Raw genomic sequence first — 22,684 nt, forward strand, 5'->3', positions numbered from 1 at the left:
AATAATTTTCAAATTAAGCAAGTGAAGTAAATGCTTTAGTGACAAGATAAAGTAATGATTCACATCCCTGAGCTGTGAAAAATTAGTTTTGTACATTACATTGGTTAATTACCGATGTTCTAGTATTAACTACAATCATAATGAATTTCCTAATTCAGCCAGCAACTAATAGCTGACAGAAAGGCACAGCTATTGCAGAAAGATTTGCTCTCTGAGTACAGTTGTAACTCACCTTGTCTGTTCACTATCATACAAAAATCTGTAAGCAACTATGGAAAACTACGTCAGCCTTAATACCACATAGATACTGTCAGAAGATTCACTAGAAATTAACTCAAAGCAAGTCAAAATGTTTGGAAATCAAGAACTGTGCACAGACTGCTAACAAAAAAAAAAAAAAAAAAGAGAGACATTGAAGATAGATTTGAAAACAGTGTTGGGACTGGCATTGTTTAACTTCTTTGTCATCAACATGGACAGTGGGATTGAGTGCGCTATCACCACGTTTGCCAGGATGTCATAGTCATCAAGCTGAAGGGAGGGGATGCCATTTAGGTGGACTTAGACATGGCTGAGAGGTGGGCCCATGCAAATCTTGAAGTTCAACAGGCCAAGAGCAAGTTCCTGCACCTAGGTGAGGGCAACCCCAAGCAGCATTGAGAAGACAGACTTGGGTGCACCAGTCAGTAAGAAGGTTAACATGAGCTGCCAATGTGCGCTTGCAACCCAGAAAGCCAGACATATACCGGGCTGTACCAAAACGTAGCGTGACCAGCAGGTTGAGAGAGGAGATTCCCCACTCTCTACTCTGCTCTTATGTGCCCATCTAGAGTACTGCGTCCCAGCTCTGGGGCCCCCAGTATAAGCAAATCCACATGAGGGCCATGTAGATGATCAGAGGTCTGAAGCAATTCTACTATAGAGACAAGCTGAGAGAGTTAGGGTTGTTCATTCTGGGGAAAAGAAGGCTCCACAGAGACCTGATAACAGCCTTCCAGTACCTAAACAGGTCCTACAAGAAAACTGAAGAGGGACTTTTTACAAGGGCCTGTAGTGATAGGACTAGGGGAATGGATTTAAACTTTAAACAGGGTAGATCTAGTTTATATATTAGGAGGAAATTCTTTACTGTGAGGGTGGTGAGACACTGGAACAGGTTGCCCAGAGAAGCTGTGGATGCCATAACTGGCAGTGTTCCAGGTCAGGTTGGACAGGGCTTGGTGCAACCTGGTCCAGTGAAAGGTACCCTTGCCCACAGCAAGGTAGATGGACCTAGATGATCTTCAAGGCCCCTTCCAACCCAAATCATTCTATGATTCAATGATTAAGATGGTGTGGCAGGGTGCTCCACTCCTCCAACCTGGCCTTTATTTCCCATATCAAGTGAGAACCACCAGTGCAGTGGGTGGTGATTGGCCATAGTGGAGTTGTCTGTTGGCTGCATCCAGCTTGAAGTGGATTTAGGAGAGGGAGATAAGAAAAATAGCCAAGGGCTAATCTGAGCAACCTGTATGCCCGCTAACCATAGTCCTGGTCAAGTTCCAACTCAAGCCGAGTTTGGAAAAAAAACTAAATTCTATAGTCAATATGCAAATATGGCTATGAGTCAATTATCTTACTCCATAGTGGGCAGCCCAGGGCCCATTGAACTCCCGTGCATGGCAGTGGGCAGCATGCCAGGATCTCCCCTTGAGTTAGGATGCCTCTCAAGGTTACTCTTCAAGGTTGAGAGATTCCTTACCACAACAGATTATTAGTAAGTGAATAATAGCATGCTAACCTTTGAAATCTTAGCTCATATAAAGAATTGATTTTTGCATTTATAGTCCATTAGACATAAAGTGTTGACCAAGTCTGGGACTAAGTCTGGATCCAGCCACACCTAAACTACCCGCTGAGAAGTTTAACACATGAGAGGGTCCTTTCCAAACCTTGTGACTCAGCGTGAGAGCCTCCCTGACATTTCTGTCTGACCCTGCCCTAGCTGTAATAAAACAAACGTACCTTGCCATAAAATGTTGTTAAATACCTGTCCTATTAGCTATCAAACTTTGTTAAATTGCTGTTTTATATCAATAAACATACTGCTACTTCTCTCTTATGAGCATATGCTTTGCTTCATCTGCAACAGCTGGTTTCATGCAGTAAATGACATACTACAAAAATAATACACAATACTGAGTTGTGAACTAAGTGAACTTCACTCATCAGAGGTGAGGGAGCAAAAACGTAAAACAGATCAAATTCAGCTGCTAGCAACTGTATGGCCATATCCTCAGAATATTAAATTGCAGCAGAGGTATTAACATAGAAATGTTTCCCTACTAATATATTACAGAAGCACATTTTCTCAGAAACACACAGACTTAACTAGGAAACATCCTTGAAAAACAGCTTAATGCTAAGGGGACAAAATGCCTTTTTGAGCTTCTATTTCCAACTCAAAGTCAAGCTTTAAATTTAACTGATATTAATATCTGTCATGGTTTGAGCCCAGCTGGCAAGTACCACGCAACTGCTTAACCACTCCCCCACCCCTCCTCAGTGGGGTGGAGAGGAGAATTGGCAAAAAGGCAAAAACCCATGGGTTGAGATAATAACAGTTTAATTAATGAAATAAAAGTAAAATGTAATTTTTATTACTATTATTACTAAAATGATATGATGATGGGGGGAATAAATATCCCCCTTTATCCCCCTCACACTGGCAGAACGTGGGACACTGAAAAGTCATTGAATTAGGGTAAGCACTACTTAGCAACAACTAAAACACTGGTGTGTTATCAACATTACTCAGACTAAAACCAAAACACAGCACTGTACCAGCTACTAGGGACAAAAAAAACCTGGCTCTGTCTATATAGTGAATATAGCTTCACCCTAAGCACTGATCAAAACCCTTTAACAGAGACAAATTCATCCTGTTCTGAGAACACTGCACTTGCTTTCCATGTCACAGTTTGCTGTAGAGCTCTGTGTAACGGCTGGTTTTAGTCTAAAACAAGCTTCCAGTGCCCTCCAGCCTTCCTGCTGAGGAATTGCTGCAGAGACAACGTCTGAGCAGACAAAGCTTTTGCACATATTTTTAGCTTAGACGAATTCTGTATTTCTTTCAATGTTTTTAGATGTCTATGAAGTATTACTGGAATTAGAAATAAGCATCATCTCATGACAGCAGAATACTGAATGCTGATAGAGAAAAGCAAAGTAAAACAACAGAAATAATTTATAACGTGTCTTCCTAGTTTCAAACAAACAGGTTTTGTTCTGTTAGGGTTCTTGCTCTTACCTGATCCCCCTATATTTCTTTAATGAATAGTGATCAGGCCAACTCCTGAGTTTGTACTTGAAGTGTGTAAACCCTTTTTATACCCCTGCGCAGCGTTTCACGTTGGCTGGCTTTAGGTCTTTCAACGGACATAAGTCAATAAGCCTGGGCCCACAGAGCCTTAGGAAAGAGATTTACACTAACTTACGTAGGGCACATCATGGCCTTATTTGCAAAGAATACGGAACATTTATGTAGGACAGAATACAAGTACGTTTTCAAAAGTAAAGGGGTCTTTACAGGCAGCTGACATACTTCAAGAAGTATGGTCAAGTTAGGTTAGTTATATCTGGCAATATTTTGGACTAATACTCAAATAGAAAGAAATGACAGCAACTGAGATTCAGAGTGAAAAGTTCAATAGCAAGAGCAATATGGCCACACTCTGGTGGCTTTCTTTACAGTGTGCCTCATAAAAGAAGATTCTTTTCATTTGTCTGTTGAGAGAGGCTTCAGACCATGTCTGATGTCTTTATCTGAAGCCAAATAAAGACATCTACTGAATATTTACACCAACTAAAAATACATGTAAATTGTCATACTATTATTTTTAGGCCAAAAATATGTGCAACAAACTAATAATCACAGAAACTTTTATGTTTTCAGTCAAGCATGAAAAATAGCGTGCATATTCTTTTTTATCAACTACATTAATATCTACATAAATGCATTGTGCACCATATTTCAAATAATAATTTTGTGCAGTAACGTGCAACACAAATGTATCAAATACATTAAACATGCAATTACTTACAGGAATATTGATGAAAACAGTATCAAACTCTGATGCAGACAGAAACCTTTTCAGTGGCACCATGAAAAACTGCAAGAAAAAGTTTTTATATATCAACTATGATATATTTTCTAGACTGCTATAAAAATACATAAGTTAAAATGCTGTAAGTAGCATCTTACTTTCTCTATAGATTCCAGAGTTTCAGTGTATTTCTCTTCAGTTTGCTTTATTTCAGCAAGACAACAGCTTCTTATATCATTTTCAGTATATTTCTGCAATTACAATAGAGTCAAGTTTAAGTCATTAACAGGCACCTAATGGATAACAAATGTATTTATTTGTTTAGAATTAAGCAATTAGGATAACTGCTTCCTGAAGTTCTCAGTACTGCAGCCTCCAGATATGAAAGCAATAACCAAGATTATTTTAATGTGAAATGAGCTGATGACTTTAAGAGTTTTACTAAAATTCAGCATTAAAGGAATGTTATGAAAAGTTCATGTTTAGACCTAAAACACTGAACTTTCTGCATGTGCTTTGGAAGCTGAAATACAAGGTCACATTTAATTTACATCCAGACTTAGAAATCTTATTTAAAATACTCAGCAGCTAATAATTCCATTAAACTTCATGGCACTAAATCATCTAAGTAACTTTCAATACCATAAATATTGGATTCAGTCTAATCCCTGCACTTGTTTACAGTTTTCCCTTGTGGTTCTCAAGGGGAGCTTTCTCTTCAGACACAATATTTGTCCTTTAATTGGGAAGTGCAATGACCTCTAAGTTCAACTCTTACATATGTATGCGTGAGTCTTCAATGAAATCCTGGGATTTTTCCATGTAAACCACCAGATTCATAGTTAATTGAAATCATTTTCAGCACAGGACTCGAAAAATAGGTTACAAGCACTCTTGCTGAAGATCAGATTTACAGTCACAGCTTCAATAACTTGCAAATCTGCCTTCAAATAAGAGTAAATACCTGGAAGAAGGTATACAAGCACTGGGTCAAGCAAGACTTAAAGCATCTGGAGACATACAGGTCAGCTTGGAGACCAGACACAGTACGTAGCTCTTACAATTAAAACAATAATTGATCCAAAATGCTTTCTCCAAGACCAAAAAAAAAGCAGTGTCTTAATAAGCAAAGTACTACTACATCCTTTCTGAGGCCTACTTATCCTTCGAAGGATGCGTAACATCCTTCCAAGGCCTCTTTCATTATATCCCTGACTGCATCTTAAATTTTTTCACCCAGTGTAGGGAATCCATATACTCCACATAATAGACCTGATGACTATGCATTACTCAAATACAGGGAGAGTCGGGACTAGAAATCTAGCACTAAAGTTCTTCCCATTCAGAAGAAGACTTAGCTTTCAAACAGAAGACTTTTCTGCTCCAGGAATAACAAAATTTTTAGATTGTCATTTTAACAATTAGCTCTTAGTGTGTCCAAGAGCTACACTCCTTCCACTCCCCTCTCTTTGCTATCAGTCCACTTGAGAGACCCACTATACATACCACAGCAAACTGCACTTATTAAATTGTCCACGAGCCACGTTAAGCACCTATAATATTGTTTGGCCAGCTATGAAGAGTAGGAAACATATTCCTACCACCTAAACTAGATGTAAATTTGCAAATCAGACAGGCACAAAAATTTCGTCACTGCTCAGACTTCTTTTTGCTGTTTTGACATACCTCCTTTACCCTTCTCTGTTTGTCCCCATGTGACTCTACAAGCAGCTCCTGCAACTGGAATATGGCTTCTCACTCGTATCTACCATGTACTGCGTTATCTCAGAAATTACTCTTCAAAATGCAAATTTTCATTATTGAATGAAATAATTATTGAGTAACACAGTTATTCATTTTCCCACAACACGCATTAAAGTGCCATTCTTATCAGCTGCAGACAGAAGGAACCATTTTGCAAAAATACAGTCTGTCATTACGAGTAGCAATGTACTTTGTGGGCATCATCTGATGATCAGCCTCATCTCATAATCTATCATTTATTCCCAAATTCCTTGGCAGGGGGAAACAGGCACTGTCGCGGTTAACTACAGCTAATTATTATCTCAATAAAATACTAGAATTTTACATTACTCAGGCTTCTAGTTATTTTTCACCTTTACCTTTGAGAGCCCAGTACTGTTCAAAGTGCTTGCAGTATTTGCACCTAGTTGTTGTACCCAATAGGAGTTCACACCAATTTGTAAAACGTGGGGCTTTGTTTCATCAACTCTCACATGAGCAATGCAAACAAACTGTTGGAATTCCACTTAAAATGATTCCCTTGAATTTTGTGCTCACCTAACTCAAACAAATCATTCACAGAGGCACTTTTGGCAGAAATTTACACATCCATTTCCTAGCTTTACCACAAACTTCCAGAACTTAAGTGCAGTAAATAAAAGGAGAGAGGAAATAAGAAATAATGTGTGAATACCAGTACAAGTGAGAAAAAATTGCCTTTGAAGGTCAGGTACTGCTAGAGATAACTTAGTGCAACAGTTTACTTCAGAAAATAACGACAATAAATCAAAGATGAGGAGATGCAAAGCATTCTGGCTGCTATGGGAGACCGAAAAGTATCTGGCGATTCTAAAAATCTGCTTGGAGATTGTCCGGTGCTAGTGTTTACACATACAAGGAATTCTCCTGTAGGATTCAAATCAAAGTACTGTGCAAAATAGTCATGTTAGCATGCAGTGTATTTATAAACCTGAGAGGAAATTATCACAAACCAGAAATAATTACCACATTCAAGAAAGCTGTCACAGCAAAACAACTGTAATCTCTCCATTCATTACATGTTGTGGAAAAATATTTTGCTGTACTAATGTTTTCAATTTTCATTTATTTTCCATTAGAAACAAATGCGAGTCTGTTCAATCTGAAGTATCTAGGCTAAGATGCAACTAAAATTAGAATGTGAGAGTCCCAATCACTATATTAATCATTTGCTAAAAACATGGATATGCAAGAGAGACATTTACAACAGGAAAGAATCAGAGAAAGTTTACATGCTACCAAACTGCCAGAGATTACTAACTGCTACAGTTGAAGAAAAAAAAAAGCCACCTACACTCGTTATGTGAAACCCCGAACTTAATGCATTTTTAGTTTCAGTATAAAATGAAAACTCAAAAAAAAAATCACAATAAAGATTTCCCACAATTCAAACACTTTTTCTAAGACACCCTGCCTGCAAGTGCATGCAACTTCACTTAGATATAAAGAGGGGTTTTCCAACTCTTTCTTTTTTGGTTTTCACTGAATAACCTAAACATTAGAGGGTAAATAAAACTATGCAAAATGTGAACAACTAACATAGCTTTCTGCTTATCTTACCATTGATTTGCATGCACTACCTGCAAGATTTTGTATTAGAAGAAAAACAGGCTTGAAAACAATACTGTTATACTCAAAACAATAATGATTAAAACAACCTTCCCAAAGACAAAATAATGGTAACTTTGGGGAACTGCCATAAAAACTAAGAACACAAATCACATTAGCTGTTGTCTTTCATTTAAAAATGACATTTCTTTCAAAAAATTACCACAGTTAACAATCAACCCTTTGCCAAAACAGACTGCAAAGTCTTAAAAAGGAGATTATGCACGGACCAGGACAGCTCTGGATGCAAGTGAGTACAAGTGAAGTTTCAGTGGAAAAAGCTATAAAGAGACAATTTCACAAATATTAATTTTGAAAAATAAGTGTTATTGCTCAAAAATAGATAGGAACTGGAAAACATACAGGTTGCTGTGCTGCTTCATCTTTCATTAGGTCTTCATAAACCTCCCCACCTTCATCTTCTCCATAGACACAATCATACAACTCCTCATCTTCATCAACACCAGTTTCACTGAAAGTTAAAGACAAAACAAAAAGAAGCTGTGAAGCACAGGTAAATTACCATCAGCTCTGCGAGGGACCATTCCTCAGGGGAAGAGCTTTCTACAGTAGCCAAACAGATCAACTAACAGAACTATCTAATGAAAAGAACTCATTATGGAAATTAAGTTAATAAATTTTCTTTCATCAACACATTTAAAAAAACAGTAACTGTACTAAATCAACACAACACTGAAGACTGCATGAATTCAGAATCCCATGGACACTAAACCAGGCACTAAAAGCAGCTTGTGAGGACAGTTTGGTCATGAGATACCATCCAGCTACTTTCTTCCATCGCTTTTCCCACCACATCCAGTGAAGAGGAGCTGCCTTTCCTTATTGCCTGGCATCCTACTGCACTAGGATGTGAGACACTGGTAGGTATTTCTCTCCTGCCTAAAAAAAAGAATTATCTAGGGTAAAACACATTAAACTATTTTGATAACCTCATAGCAACCTTCAGCTACCCAACAATGAAAAAAGCAACCTTTCAAACTAAAAACATCAGACAGTTCAACAAAACCGAGTATGCACAAGTGTCCTCCTATTACCCAGTCTATGGAAACACCTCAGCATAAAGTCAGCGCCAAACTCTACAATCAATTAATTCAGCTTCATAAGGGTAAGGCCTATTGGAGTTTTGCTTATTTTGCACTAAGACAGTACCAAGCCCACAATACCTCTTTCCATCCATGTTTGTTAGGGCATGTCTACAAAAGAACTCTAAAAGATATTGAAAGTAGTCTGGCCATCATAATATAGGAACTTGATCAGATGTGTTGATAACTGAGATTTTTACTGTTGGAAGACAATGCTGAAATCCTTCAGAGTAAAAAACAAATAGAGGATCAGTCCACCAGCCTGGGAAGGACAGCCATTTCTATATGTGGATCATCAGTACTCAAAAACAAGACATCAGAAGCTCTACTGGCAGAGACTGATGATTTCAAAGAAAGCAAAATTAATGAGAATTGCTACCAACACAGTTGCCACATGGACTATTTTGAAATGCTAGACAAAATCACTGTGTTTATAATCAGAATTTTATACAAAAGCCAAGTGAATTTTTTATTTATTAAATATAATTTGTTTCTTTTGTTCTTTTTAAGTCAAGAACATCAGAAGGATAAAGCAAGCAAGCATTAGAAGTTTCAGTAGATGGAATGATTGAAAACATATATTTGGGGGGTTCAACAGAAGACACAAATTGCTCACATCCCTTCCTTTTCCAACAGATACTATGCCCCAGGACAGCTAGAAAGCTCAGGTGCTTCAAGTTAGTCTAGCATTTGAGCTTGCACCAGTGATGATGGTGTGCTAGCATTTCACATTTAACACAGCTGTCTCAGATGCAGCACAGACACATTGCACTTTACCACCTATGCTCCAGGGAACAAAAGCTGGCAAAAAGGCAGAGTAAAGATTGAAACATTTAACTACTACAGCTCTTTCTGACAGAAAGCTTTAAAGTTATTCTAAACTGTTAAGACACCATTTAAACTCGGGGACAATTACTTTCAGTCAAATCCATACTAATTCAGAGAAACTAAAAGATGTGGGCCATTTGCATCATTCACTGACACTTCTATTTCTTTTGAAAAGAGTACGTCTTGAATTGTTTCCTCCACAACTAAGACAGCATCTATCAAATTTCATCAACTAATATTTGTGATTTAACACAAAAAAAAGCTATGAATCTCAATTTGTTTGGTATGACTTGTTACCTTTTTTTTTTTAAGGAAATTCTGACTCCCAGCACTGAATTTGCATACCTATTCAAGGACTGACAGAAATATTGTTTTCAAACAGTGCTAATGACAGTACACTTAAGACATAAGAACACCACCCCTAGCCCATGTGGGTCTCAGGAGTCTACAACTTCTACCTTCTGTGCGCTCACCTACACACAGGAAAAAACAGCTATGAAACAGCCAGTGTGCTGCAGAGACATGGATAAGCTCTGCAGGGAAGGCAGTAAACTGAGCAGTGCCAGCCATGGTGGGGTTTCCCTTTTATGTAGGCAGTAAAGAAATTAATCTCACTGTGTGAACAGCAGCTACTTGACCACATCACAGCAAGCGACATACAGTGTGGCCAAGGCCAAGATAGAGCCAAGTGAGCACTAGTGAGTTGAGCTTTGGGACAATGATTTCTGATCCCTGGTCTAGTCAAGCATGATTCCTAATGGGTATTGAGAGATCCTAGCCATAGCATGCAAAAGTAGTTCTCCCAAACAGTTTTATGCCCAGATGTATTTATCTCACCTGTGTCTGCAAAATAAAGCTGCAGTTTATCATTCACTACTATGTTATATGTTTATGTCTGTCTAACTTATACCTCAAAGCCAACATGAAAATTGGCAATAATTAATAATGCTGCAAACACTTACCCAGAGAGGTAAATACACTCATAAAAAGAATTTAATTGACTTTAGGAAATAACCTTCTTGAATTATGATCCAAATATGCATTTTCTTTGCAAGTTCTAGACGATTTCCTTGGGTCCCTTACAACTGATATTGTAATTCTATGAAAGCATTCTTATAGTTTAGGCAATTAAACACATTCATTGCTTACTTTGCTAGCAACCCCTCCATGAAACATTCTTCCTTACATATGTAAATGGAATACAATCATTCAGATAAGCTTCCTTAATTACTTGTTCCAGGTCAGCATAATGGCTAACAAAATCTTTTAAAATCAAATAAATATCCCATTCTCATTAAAACCATGTGTTCCATAATATTATATAAACAATAACATGCAACTGAAGGCAAACGTCTTCAACTAAATATTTACAACATACTCTATTAAATCAGGAAGACATTTGTAGATATCTTCATCATCAACGCTTTCTTCTGTAGGGAATGGCCTATAGAAAGAAATATAGCATGAATTATAGACAGCATTAGTCTAGTTTTGTTTGGTTTCTAAACTTTTCACACAGATCGATGTATGTTAATGTGGTTGTATGTTCCTCTCTCTCTAACAGTATACGTGTTTTTAGACATATGTATGAACCAATATGTATTGTAAATTAAAAAAAGAACCTAGGTGGTGTTGTAAAACATCACTAATACACATCATTGTCAGTTTTTCAACTAGAATATTACTTACTCTTTTTAGCACAGGACCTGGATTACAGGACTGACTAGGGAGTTTTGTCCATGTTAAAACCCATTGTTCATTCATATAGTAAGATTGCCAAATCAAACCATTCAAAAAGATGGAGAACACCAAAGCATGAAGTCCTTCATGTTCTCTCACATCCCACAAATATAATTCATGAGGTTAGGTTTGGTTGGAATATTTTGGTTTCTTTCTGAAAATATGAAACTCACAAACTTGGCAGCTCCACTGATATTTAGAAGAGAGAAGGAAGAGAAAGCCCATTTCTACTTACATATATCAGCACTGCATCAGCCTGACTTACGATGAATGTGTCACACTTATCATACAACTTCTGTAATACTGTTTGTTCACTTCATGCTTCAGCACAAGAATTAAACGTAGTTCAGGCACTTCAGTAAGCATACCAGAGGTAGAAAACACCTTCTGGGCTCCTCAGAGGTCCAAACCCTTAGCTAGCCAGAGAAGTTCTTACTGGGGAACACTGCCTGCATTGCCTCTAACAATTTTTTCTGAGGAGCATCATCCAAGAAGCATTATTCCCACCATTCACAAGGGCAATAACATACCTTATTCCTGTGCCTAATGCAATAGGAGTGCGAGAAAGTTTTGAAAGTGTTTCTATCACCTGGAGAAGAAGGAAACAGAAGCCATGATTAGTTGTAGAACAGAAGCAATAAAACATTTTGGTCTCAATTTTTTTAGTTATCAACAACAGTGTTTCACACCAAACTATATAAAACAGACACAGAATATGGCTGTGTCAAAAACTGAGTGCACTGAATTTTCATCTATTTCCAATGAGCTGATCTTCAGTGGTTTTGTACTGGGTGATGTGATGGAAGCACTAAGAGAGGAAAAGGGAAATTCTCTTATTGACAAGTTTCAGCATAATTAAAAGCCAATTTATGCGGATTTTAAACCAGATATTTGTCACAAATCAAACATACAATTTTCAACCGGAGCTAGATGGAACTGTACTAAAATTTTATCTTACAGATTGCTCTTAAGATTTATCTTTTTTTATTGTACCTCCAGAAAGAAAATCGGACTAATTTGAGGCTTTTCCAAACAATAGCCAGAAGAGGGAGCCAAATGCCAAATCAGCAGAAAGCTACCTCTCCAGGAACGCCAGTCAAAGAAAGAAAGGCAATGTCTGATTAACCAAAGAGTTAAAGAAGCTGCACATTTGAGCCCATAAGCTTTGTATGTTTTTAGAGGGCAGCAGTAGTCTGGAAGATCTTATTTTAAGAAAACATCTTTTGTAAGTGCTCAAGTTTATACAGTAAGAGAGGGAGAACATTAGGGAGGGGAGAATACATGTACATATGATCACACATATGGAGTTAATTTTGCCATCAGCTATAGTCATATAAGACCAATTCATACTGTACCTACCATATCATCATTGTCATGAGTATTTTCTATTGTTTTGCGTACTATCACATAGTCAAGTCTTATTTGCTAGAAAAAGAAGTGTTAAAATTACACCCTGTCTGAATTCCATATTCCCAATGACAAAGTTCCCATGAATTCCCCAGAAGTTTCAGAGTGGGTCTTCACAACTTAAAATCCATATTAAACTGAAGTGACATCTCATTTCAGTAGTATCAAAATTCATTATAGAAATTCTATATTCCATGGGCATTTGGGAATAACCTATGCAATTCAAAAATGTTTATTTTTGAAGTTCTAATGAGAAGACTAACGTGACCATAAAACACAGTTAACAATACATCTCTGAAAGGAAGGACAATGAAATTCTTACACGGGAGAATGACAAATTAAATACTTAAGGGAATAACTGCCAACTACAGAGCTTAAACTGAAGTTACAAAGTCTCTAAAGTGAACCAGACTTCATGCAAATAAAGAAAAAAAATCAGAATGAACTAAGTTATACTGCTTCTGTGAAAGGGACATTTTGGGTTTATTTAAGCTGCTGTAAAAATTATTGTCATACAAAATCTGGTTTTGCCTTACAGAAAATTCAAATAATAAAAGCAAATGAATATGCTATGAGCATAATCAGAGTTGCAGACACATCAATTCCCTATGAACAGAACTGCAAAACAGCCTAGAATAAGTTTTGGAAATTGTGAATAAAAGATGATTGAATAAACCATAAAATTAAAAACTGTTTTGTGTAAGTCAAAAGGTCAACAAGGGGAAAAAAAAGACTCCTGTAAAGAGCCTTGCTTTTGCAGGGGAGTTCTGGTTTCTGCACCAGAAAAGAACCTGCCTCTGCACACCTGCAAGAATCCCAGTGCAAGACTGCAAGGACTGCTAAACCGCATGAGACAAGTATGGGAAGTTAACTGAAAATTCAGAAGCTGGCAAAAAAAAAATGATCTGTCCTGACATATGGGTGAAGACTGATTGGCAAAATCAGAGGAGAAGATGTTTAATGATTATTGCAACAGAGGTGGGCGAGTCTGGTGAACTGAACAACCCCTTCTTGTTCCAGCATGTTACTTTCCAGCACACAGAAAATCTTTTGCAAACTATTCCACCCACACAGACCCTTTTCCTTAGAGGGATTCGCACTTGTCTAGCACAATCAAACTCAGTGGTATTATTTCTTACTCTTCACATGCTTCAAGATAACACAAAAAAAAAGTTCCTTACAAAAAATCCAGAATATAATATTCATTTTAGGAAGATGACTTAGCAGTGTACCTCTAAATTACATGTTACAGCTACAATCTGAACACAAACAAAAGCAAGGCTTATAAATTAAAAATAATATGAAAACCATTTCAGAAACTGATATGACAGCTTCAGGGAGGGGGGTGGATGGGACCCCACACACAGAGGAAGCCAGAGAAGCGTTTATGAGAGCATGCACACACAGAAAGAGAAAGGAACTATAGGACTAGAGACAACAGAAAACAACTAAGAATTTTAACTGCTCTTACAATAGCGACTGCCTGGCACTGCAGGAAGAGCAAACTAATATGCCAAGACGCCAACAGGAAAAAATGAAACACTAGATAATCTACAAAGAAGAAAACGGCAACCACCATAACAACTGTCAGTATCTCATCAGAGACACACAGCGTTCTGCAGAAGTACTAAAGCGTGGCCATGCTGACATCACAATAGGGAAAAGGTAATGGGCAGAGATCACTATTCTTCTGTTTCAAAACAGAACAGTCAAGAACCTAAAACCAATAAGGACCACAGTGTGTATTTAAGATTAAAATACATAACTGAAAATAGACATAACTTCCACAAAATAAAAGGTAATGCTTACTCATTGATGAGTCCTATTAAAGCAGAACAGTGCTCTGTCAAGAAACATGATGAGTCCTATTAAAGCAGAACAGTGCTCTGTCAAGAAACAGAACAGTTTCTACTGAGGGGGCTTTTTAGTTTCCTAAATACTCACACAAGTAATCGCATATTAAACTACTACTTCTGGTCACCACACTACTTCAACATCACATACATGTAAATGTATTTGCTCCAACATGAATTAGAGCAAATTTCTTCCACATGGAATAGAAGTTCTCAAATTCTGACCCACTGCAGGAAGTCTTAAGAGTTTCCAAATTTCTAAGTCAGTGGGGAAGGTCACAGTCATGTTCGTAGTTGCCAGAAAAACAATCAGAGCTTCAGTAAACACTCATCAAAACAATATAACTAACCCCAGCAAAATATCTGGTTTTGAACAAACTGACTTGGGAGTTTTTCAGAACAGTGCTAGTTTGAAGCCCTATGCAGTTTATGTGAAGGAAGCTATAATACAGCGCAATTCTGAACTCCAAAATTACAGTGCACCATACAGGGCAGTCCGTAACATTCAATTTAGGGCTTTCCATGTGCCTTTTTTTTTTGCCTTGCTCTCTTCCTTTCAGTGGAGCCTTAAATCATTTTACCCATTTAAGCCTAAATGACTGATCAGTTCTATTCCACAGCAAGGATTCTGACAGATGCTCCTGTACCTTTGAACGAGGCTAAATTTAATCTTAGTGCAAAAGAGCACTCTTTCCTTATCCGAAGTCCATAACAACCGTGCTTCTGCTTCCTCTGCTCTCCAACAAACAGATGTACAAAAGGCTGTAGGGCCTTTGCAAACACACTCTGAACAGAAGCAGGCATTGAAACTATATACCAAGTAAAGACTCATATTTATGTTCCAGCCAGCTACCACATGTGAAAAAAAACATTTATATTCCAAAACATCGTACAACTATGTTCCCTCACACTTATAAACTCACTAAGTCTATGACTCTCTTACAACACAGCTCAGACTGAGAGATGTTAGCAAGAGACTTTTAGACATAAAAGGAAGATGCACCTGCATCCACCTTAATAAAGCTCTTTTGCACTGACTAATGCCGTCAGACAGAGGTTAAGCAAGTCTTTAGAAGTCACATCAAAGCCACACTAACTTCAAGATGATGTGAACATCCAAGTCCTTTTTTCAGTATATAGCCAGTTTATGCAAAATGTGACATGAAATTCAAGTCTACTTCCCTGCAAGAGGAACCACAATTCAGCCCACACCCTGGCAAATGGCTCTGCTCCTCACTCATGCATCAGGCAAGACAACAGTCTTACACTACACTAACTTTTTACTTCCTGAATTACTCCTACAGCAAAACTTCATTTGCTTGGCATTTATTGTTGCTTTACTTCACTTACTTTTGTAGGTTAGACTGTTCAGCTCATGTAAGCGCTTTCATTTCCCTGGCCAAAATGCTACTTTGCAATTTTCTGCAGCCATAATCGTCAATCACATCAGATAGTCTTATGCATACTTACAGCAGCAGTACACTAGAGGGACTATTTTACTTCTTTCCATGGCAGTGGTGTGTCTGAGTTTGAAAACTTGCAAATAGTTCAGTTCAAGAACAAAGTATATTTTAAACATACTTTTCCACTTTTAGAAGAAACAAGAAGTCCATCATTTTGCAACTCACTGTCTCCCCAAATAGGCAATATTTCCTTGCTATTGACAGCTGCTGTCACATTTATATTTCAGATGCTTACCTAAACTGAAAACATGAAGAGATCAACAATACCGATGGCATCATCAGTTTCATAGTTTATGCCAATAAAACCTAGAAAGACTCACTTGTGGGTTAGATCCTCAAAGCAGTTGTTTGCATATACACACCAAAATCAGGGTATGTTTTTCTGATACACAGTAGAAATCACCAAGAATACATATACCACATGTCAAGTCAGCTTTCAAAATTTGGGCATCTAGCTTAGTAACTGAGGACTGCATTCTGTTGAAAACTTCACTTCCTCCCTTGAAGTGAATTTTTTAGCAGGTACATAGAAACAGATTTCACAAATAGGTAGAAACAGATTAGCTAACATAGATTAGTTATTTGCCAATAAAAAATATTTCCAATACCAACCTACTTTTTGACATGCTACTTTGTTGATACATGCACATAGGTTTCTTCCCAAACAGGTGTTATTTTACTTCATCAATTTTAACTTTTTTTTGGGGGGGGGGAGGGGGAGGAAATAGTCTTCAATCACAAAGGGAAATTAATCCTTCAGAGAGCTGGTGACCTCCTTGGCTATGGTCTGCCTCCATTCCAGTCTCTGTGGTTAGAGGACTCATCTTAAGCACTCAAGTTCAAGAAAACTTTAGCTCTTTAATGACATGCCCAACACGCCCCCTCATCAACTGACTTTGGCTGAATTTCATTAAAAGTCTATCAGTATAAACAGCATTTTAAAATTACACCTGGTTTACATGTAGTTGTAACTTCTTTCAAGCTAAGTTCTATGAGTGTGATGAGACCCTAATGGCTGCATGAGACTGCTTTAGGTACCACCATCTCCAAAGAAACTACAGACTTGCTATTTGCTTTCTCAGAGAAGTGAGTCTACCTGTATTTTGTTATTCAGAAAGGATGTTGTTCCTTGCTTGACAAAATCCTAATATCTTCCACTTCTGCATACAATATCAGTACCATTAACCATTATCATTTCAAGAATCAGTTCCTTCAAAAGACATTCTGGAGGACACTCAGAAATTCCACTAGAAAAGAAGGCATATGTTCATTTAATACATGATGTCTTACACAAAAGAAACACCACATTCCATTTTACCTGAGCTTCCAAGTGGTTTCAAAGTAAAGTTTATCAGCATCCTGGGTTCAGCAGTAGCAGTCATTTTTCTTCTTAGCAGCTGGTGCAGTGCTGTGGTTTTGACTTTGAGCCTCGGAACAGCACTGGTAACACTGATCTTCTTAGTTGCTGCTCAGTAATGTTTACTCTGACCAAGGACTTTCTGAGTCTCATGCTTTGCCAGGGAAGACGGGAAGCCGGGAGGAAGCAGAGACAGGACACCTGACCCAAACTAACCAAAGAGGTATTCCATACCACAGCACCTCGTGCCCACTATATAAACTGGGGGCAGTTACCCAGAAGGACTAGATCACTGCTCAGTTGGGCTGGGTGTCAGTTGGCGTGTGGTGAGCAGTTGTATTCTCTTCCCTTGTTATTTCCCTTATCATTATTATTACTGGTGGCAGCAGCAGTGGATAGTGTTATACCTTAGTTACTGGACTGTTCTTATCTCAACCTGTGAGAGTTACATTCTTTCGATTCTCCTCCCCATCTCTCCAGGAGCGGGGGGAGGAAGTGCGGAGAGTAAGTGAACGGCTGTGCGGTACTGAGTTACCGACTGCGCTTAAACCATGACAACCAGCAAGACAACCATGAATATGAAATGGTTACACATACTTACATATAAGACTACTTATCAAGACTACATTACATTCTGTGTGTTTTTCCCCACTTCATAACCTGAAAACTATGATTGGAAGAAAAGCATATTGATTTTGATATAACAAATACCAAATGGCTTAATTTTGTAGGAGAAATTAGCTCCAGAACTTTTAGAGGCTCAGACTGAGAGTATTGAAAAGTAGAGAGTCTTGAGATATCTATGTGCACATATTAATTATCTGCATATACAAAACGTTGCCCAGAATTCAAGGCAAATTATGAAAAACAAACAGCTAATGCAAACAGAAATCCAGTGTTCCTAGAGAAAACAAAGACATAGATGCTCTGCATCACTAGGGTAAGGCTCTTATGAGGCCATTTGAAGTGTCTCACATTCAGGATACTTCAAAGACAGAACTGCTACTCATGCCAAGGTGCTGAGTGAGTTTTCATTAAACTGTTTTCACTCATACCTCAGATTGAAGATAAGTAGGGGAAATAGAAAAAGATAAACCATTATTGTGTGTCTCTGTCATTTAGAGATAAGATAAAATTGCTATACTTAAATGTATCTTCAAATGCCTTGCTTATGCAAGAAGGTTTACCATTTGGTACTGTGTACCTCATCAGGCCCCAGACAACCCTGGATCAATACTTGACTTGGCATGGGGTGGAGGGCAAAGAGAACATATCTGAATATTTTACTGTAAACCATCATTAACTATTGAACCAAAAGACCTCTAGGAACAGTTACGTTTAAATTTAACTGGATGACAGACACAGAAAAAGACATGTAGCCAGACAACTCCAGGATGATTACACTGCTGCTGATCTAATGAGCATATTATTCCAAGTAAAGGGTGTTCCTAAGTTAAATCAAACATTTTCTCTCCATGTGCCTTGTTCTGGTATCATGTCAGTACTCTGTGTTAGTTCAGGTTAGTTTTAATCAAACCACAAGCCTCTGGGGAAAGAGAAAAGATGAGGCCTTTTCAAGAAAGGCAGAATGAATGAAAACTCATTAAAAAGAAAGGGGGTAAAGAGGGAGGGCTAAAAGCAAACCCTGAATTTTACATAATGGCACCTCTAAAAAACCCTTAAAACCAAAAAGCAAATTTCAAATACCAGCTCTGCAAATATGCCTCTAATAAATACTGCTATGGCATACACTGAAGTGTCCAAGTCATACAGACACAAATACATCAAACAGAATTTACAGCCTTGGCATCCACACCATTTCCTTAGAAACACAACAGTATGCAGACCTCCAGCAGAACGAAAAATCTAATAGTCTGGTTTTGATTACACAAACTTTCACATATAGTTGTATAGTGATGTCCTGATTTTCATTTCAGTCAAATAATGAAATCCAAGCCTTAAGTATAGGACACTGGCAGCTGCAATTCAAAGGATAGTCATAAACTTACTTTCAACAGGGGTAATCACCACCTGCAGGATGCTGCCCGTTTCCTCACTGGTGTCACCTTCACCTACCCCGATCCTGGCATCTCCCGCCATCCACATCCATTCTTCCATTTCCACTGAGCTACATCCTCAGAAAATACACCTGAGGACTACTCCAGCCTTCTTTACCATCAAGGCTTAGTTCTGGCATAGTAGCAGTAAGGAAAACAGTCCAACTGCCCACTGGAACCACAGCAGAGAAATTCACAACCCCGAGCCAAGTTTTTTTGTGACCGACAGGAGCCTGCCAGCAACTCCGAAGCACAGTTTTAAACCAGGTGCCAAATGCTTTCATGCGGAGGCAGCAAGGGTAACATCACTGCTGCACAAGCTGGTTTTGGCAGTCCAGTGCCCTTCCTCCTTACAGAGAGCCCCAGCTCCCAGCTGAGACAGGAGGGAGACCACAGAGGTGCTGCTGGGGGAAAGCCTGCCTGGCTCCGAGCATGCAAAACCCTTGCCATGCATACATTGCCCTAGGGAGGTCTCATTTGCATCCATTTTCTCCAGTGTCTCTCCACAGTGCCTTCACGGATGAAGTGTCAGGAATGTTTTTCAACAGACTTAAAAAAAATAGCCAAGACAAAAAACCTCCTGGGTGTTGCCTCTTTCAGTCTGTAGATAAGCTAACTACAGAGATGCAGACTGCTGGCACATCAAAAGCCCTGGGGAATCAACAACTATAAAAGATGCTACATTTTCTCCAAAGCCTGGAAAGGAGAGCTGAGGCAGGAAGAGGGCAGTTTGGCACCGGGAAGGCAAGCAGAGCCAGAGACAGAAGAACACAGTCTTAAAAAAACACTTTGGAAGATGTAAGAGCACAGGTTATTTTCCCCCTTACTAAAAGTGAAACACCTGACATTAAGTTAGAAACATCCAAAACTGAAGAGTTCTGTTGTTTTCTTTTCACATCTATAGCACTTTTCTCTAGGACAGTAGTTATAACAAAAGCATAAATGTAGTTTCCAACAATAGCTAAGTGCAGGTTGGATCCCTCATTAGCCAAACCCCTCCTCCACCCTTTTTGCACATATCTGAGTGATACCTCTGATCATACAAAATCCTGAACTGGAATAGTGGGGCTGTCAGACGTAACTACGCATGACTGCACACACAACTCCTAAGCATTACTCACAGACAAACAAATGAGAGAGAAGCAAAACTGAATGCTGTCCAGGAATTTGTAAAACTCAGTGCTGTATTACTAGGACTATAATGAGCAGGTCTTTAATCATCAGTATCCAATTATGGACATAAATGTGTATGCATTTTAAAAAAGTTGTGCTTGAAATCCCACTCTTTAAATTTTAGGTCAGTAACGATGCTACTGCTTGATAGTCCAAGATCATAAAGGGTTCCCTAGACAGTTCTGCTCTTAGAAGGAACTGAAAAGTCCCAACTGCATAGGCAGCACAGTCCTGTTAACCTCTTGGTTCATTTTGTCCAAAAATGCCGAGCACCTCACCAAAGCAAGAACTGGGGGAGGGAGTGTTAGCAGCCTCTTCCTGTCTGCAGCTCTGTGGTTTTGGTTCTGTGAATACCTTCCAGCCCTCACCATCCCTTCTGGGGGGCTAGGTTTAGATGTTTGGTTTCTTGTTTAGGGTTTGTTGGGTTCTTTTTAGATATTGCTTAAGGAATGAAACCTAACTTCAAGCACTGCCATGGTATAAGCAGAGCACTTGAACACTGCAGCTAATAGCATGAGTGCCTTAAAGTGTAGTATCCTTTTGAAAGACTGAGAACTAAACAGGATTTTGTCTTTTCTGGCGCATTTATTACATTTTATATAGTAATAGACACAAATGAAAGCTGTGTGGTTTTCAAAGTTACATTTCTTTTGCTACTGCCCTTTACTAGCCTTTAAAAGACTATTTTGGCATGTTTGACAGGAACAGGCAAATTCTCTAAACTTCCACCACCGGTCTGTACACTATGCATACATTTTGGGTGTTCTTGACCTTGGATGTTTAAATTAGCACACAAATGTTTTAGAAGGAAACGAGTGTTTTCGTATTCATTATTGATTGCACCTCAAAAATACTGTTTTAGGTATGCATCCTGGAGTTTAAGTGAAATGTGGTTTCTTCACTCTCACTGTATTATTTCACTTCAATATTTAAACTGATTCCTTGTCAATTTTGATATAAACAAAAACGATACTTAAAGGAGACTGCACAATGGAGATTTTCTTCTTCTTTTCTGCTAAAAACAGAGGGACATCTTCCTCTTCCTGTCTTAAGTAGTCACTGCCACACTTCTCCCTTTTCTAAATTTACTTTAACCATTGTCTATATAAATTCAGCTAGATCTTTGCTCTAGCTTTGCCGAGTTGTACCAAGTCACAATTTAACTATAAATTTACTCCAAAACACAACATATATTAGGGGTAAACACATGCTGCTATGCCCCCTAGTTCTCTGAGAGAAAAGAAATTTCCCTTGCTACAGTGGGTAGTGTGAAGGGAAGTGAGCTGCTCTCTTGATGCAATTACCCTCCAACTCTCTTACAGCTGCTTACAAAAGCCCTAGGCTATCGTCAAGCTTCTCACTCTACAGGGAATGGATCAGTCCACTGGAAAAGCATTGCACTTCCCTTCAGCCCTGCAAAAAATACACAGTACACAGGGTGGCATGACTCACTTTCACTATCTTCTGCTCTTATCTTAAAGATATCATCTTTGATACAGAATAAAAAAAGTCTTCTCAACTTGAGAAGACATCCTGCAATGGGAATGGCAATACTGTCAACTTCCTTTACAGAAATCTGATAAGAACAGGTGTTTTGTTTTCTCCACAATCATCTGTCATTTAGATAAAAAAATATAACTACACTTACAGTAGCAAAAGAAAACAGAAAGTGAGATTTACATTTTCATTATGTTCATACCTAATTCTCCTTGAGCTAGAACCTTATACAGAAAATTACAAAATGAACAAAACTAATTTTAAGTAATGAACAAAACTGATTTGTTACTGCTTAATTATTCTTTTGCTTTATTCCCTTGAACATGTAGTAACTTGCAAGTTTTATTAACTATATAGTTTTCCCCGCAGAAAGAGGACTGCACTTCCATAATGCCACTGCAGAAATGCACAAAGAAAGGAAATTAGGATTTCTTTTTTTTAGTTTTTTTTTTAATGTTTTTTATGTTCATTTGTGCTTAACAGCAATAACCTAAAAATACAACTTCCCTCCTAGACAGTGTCTGACATCATATCCTTCTTTGCACTGACACTGATGCTGCCTATGACAAAATTAAGCTAGACAGACCTCAGAGAGCTTACTATCTAAAAGATCAGTTAGAAGGCAGAAAAAGAAGAAGGACACTTGAGGGTGGTTCTTTTAAAATTCCATGGGGTTTTTTGGTTTGTTTTTTTTTTTAATTTTTGTTTTTATCTAAAACACACATCTATCA

At 38.2% G+C, this 22,684-nt stretch overlaps 1 protein-coding gene across 3 annotated transcripts in view; it reads right to left on the reverse strand.

Moving 5' to 3' along the window:
• Nucleotides 1–22,684, reverse strand: part of VAV3 (vav guanine nucleotide exchange factor 3) — a 159,713-nt gene that overhangs the window by 90,427 nt on the left and 46,602 nt on the right. For all 3 annotated transcript variants that reach the window (XM_062615908.1, XM_062615909.1, XM_062615907.1), the window contains exons 3-7: nucleotides 11,677–11,735; nucleotides 10,785–10,850; nucleotides 7,839–7,947; nucleotides 4,244–4,336; nucleotides 4,083–4,151 (exon numbers count right to left, since the gene is read on the reverse strand). In XM_062615908.1, coding sequence (XP_062471892.1) covers nucleotides 4,083–4,151; nucleotides 4,244–4,336; nucleotides 7,839–7,947; nucleotides 10,785–10,850; nucleotides 11,677–11,735 — 396 coding nt within the window. The remainder of the gene's footprint in view (nucleotides 1–4,082; nucleotides 4,152–4,243; nucleotides 4,337–7,838; nucleotides 7,948–10,784; nucleotides 10,851–11,676; nucleotides 11,736–22,684) is intronic.

The sequence above is a fragment of the Pezoporus occidentalis genome, unplaced genomic scaffold, assembly GCF_034315485.1.
Source record: "Pezoporus occidentalis ecotype Australia unplaced genomic scaffold, CSIRO_AGI_Poc_V1 ctg186, whole genome shotgun sequence".
Lineage (NCBI taxonomy): Eukaryota > Metazoa > Chordata > Aves > Psittaciformes > Psittacidae > Pezoporus > Pezoporus occidentalis.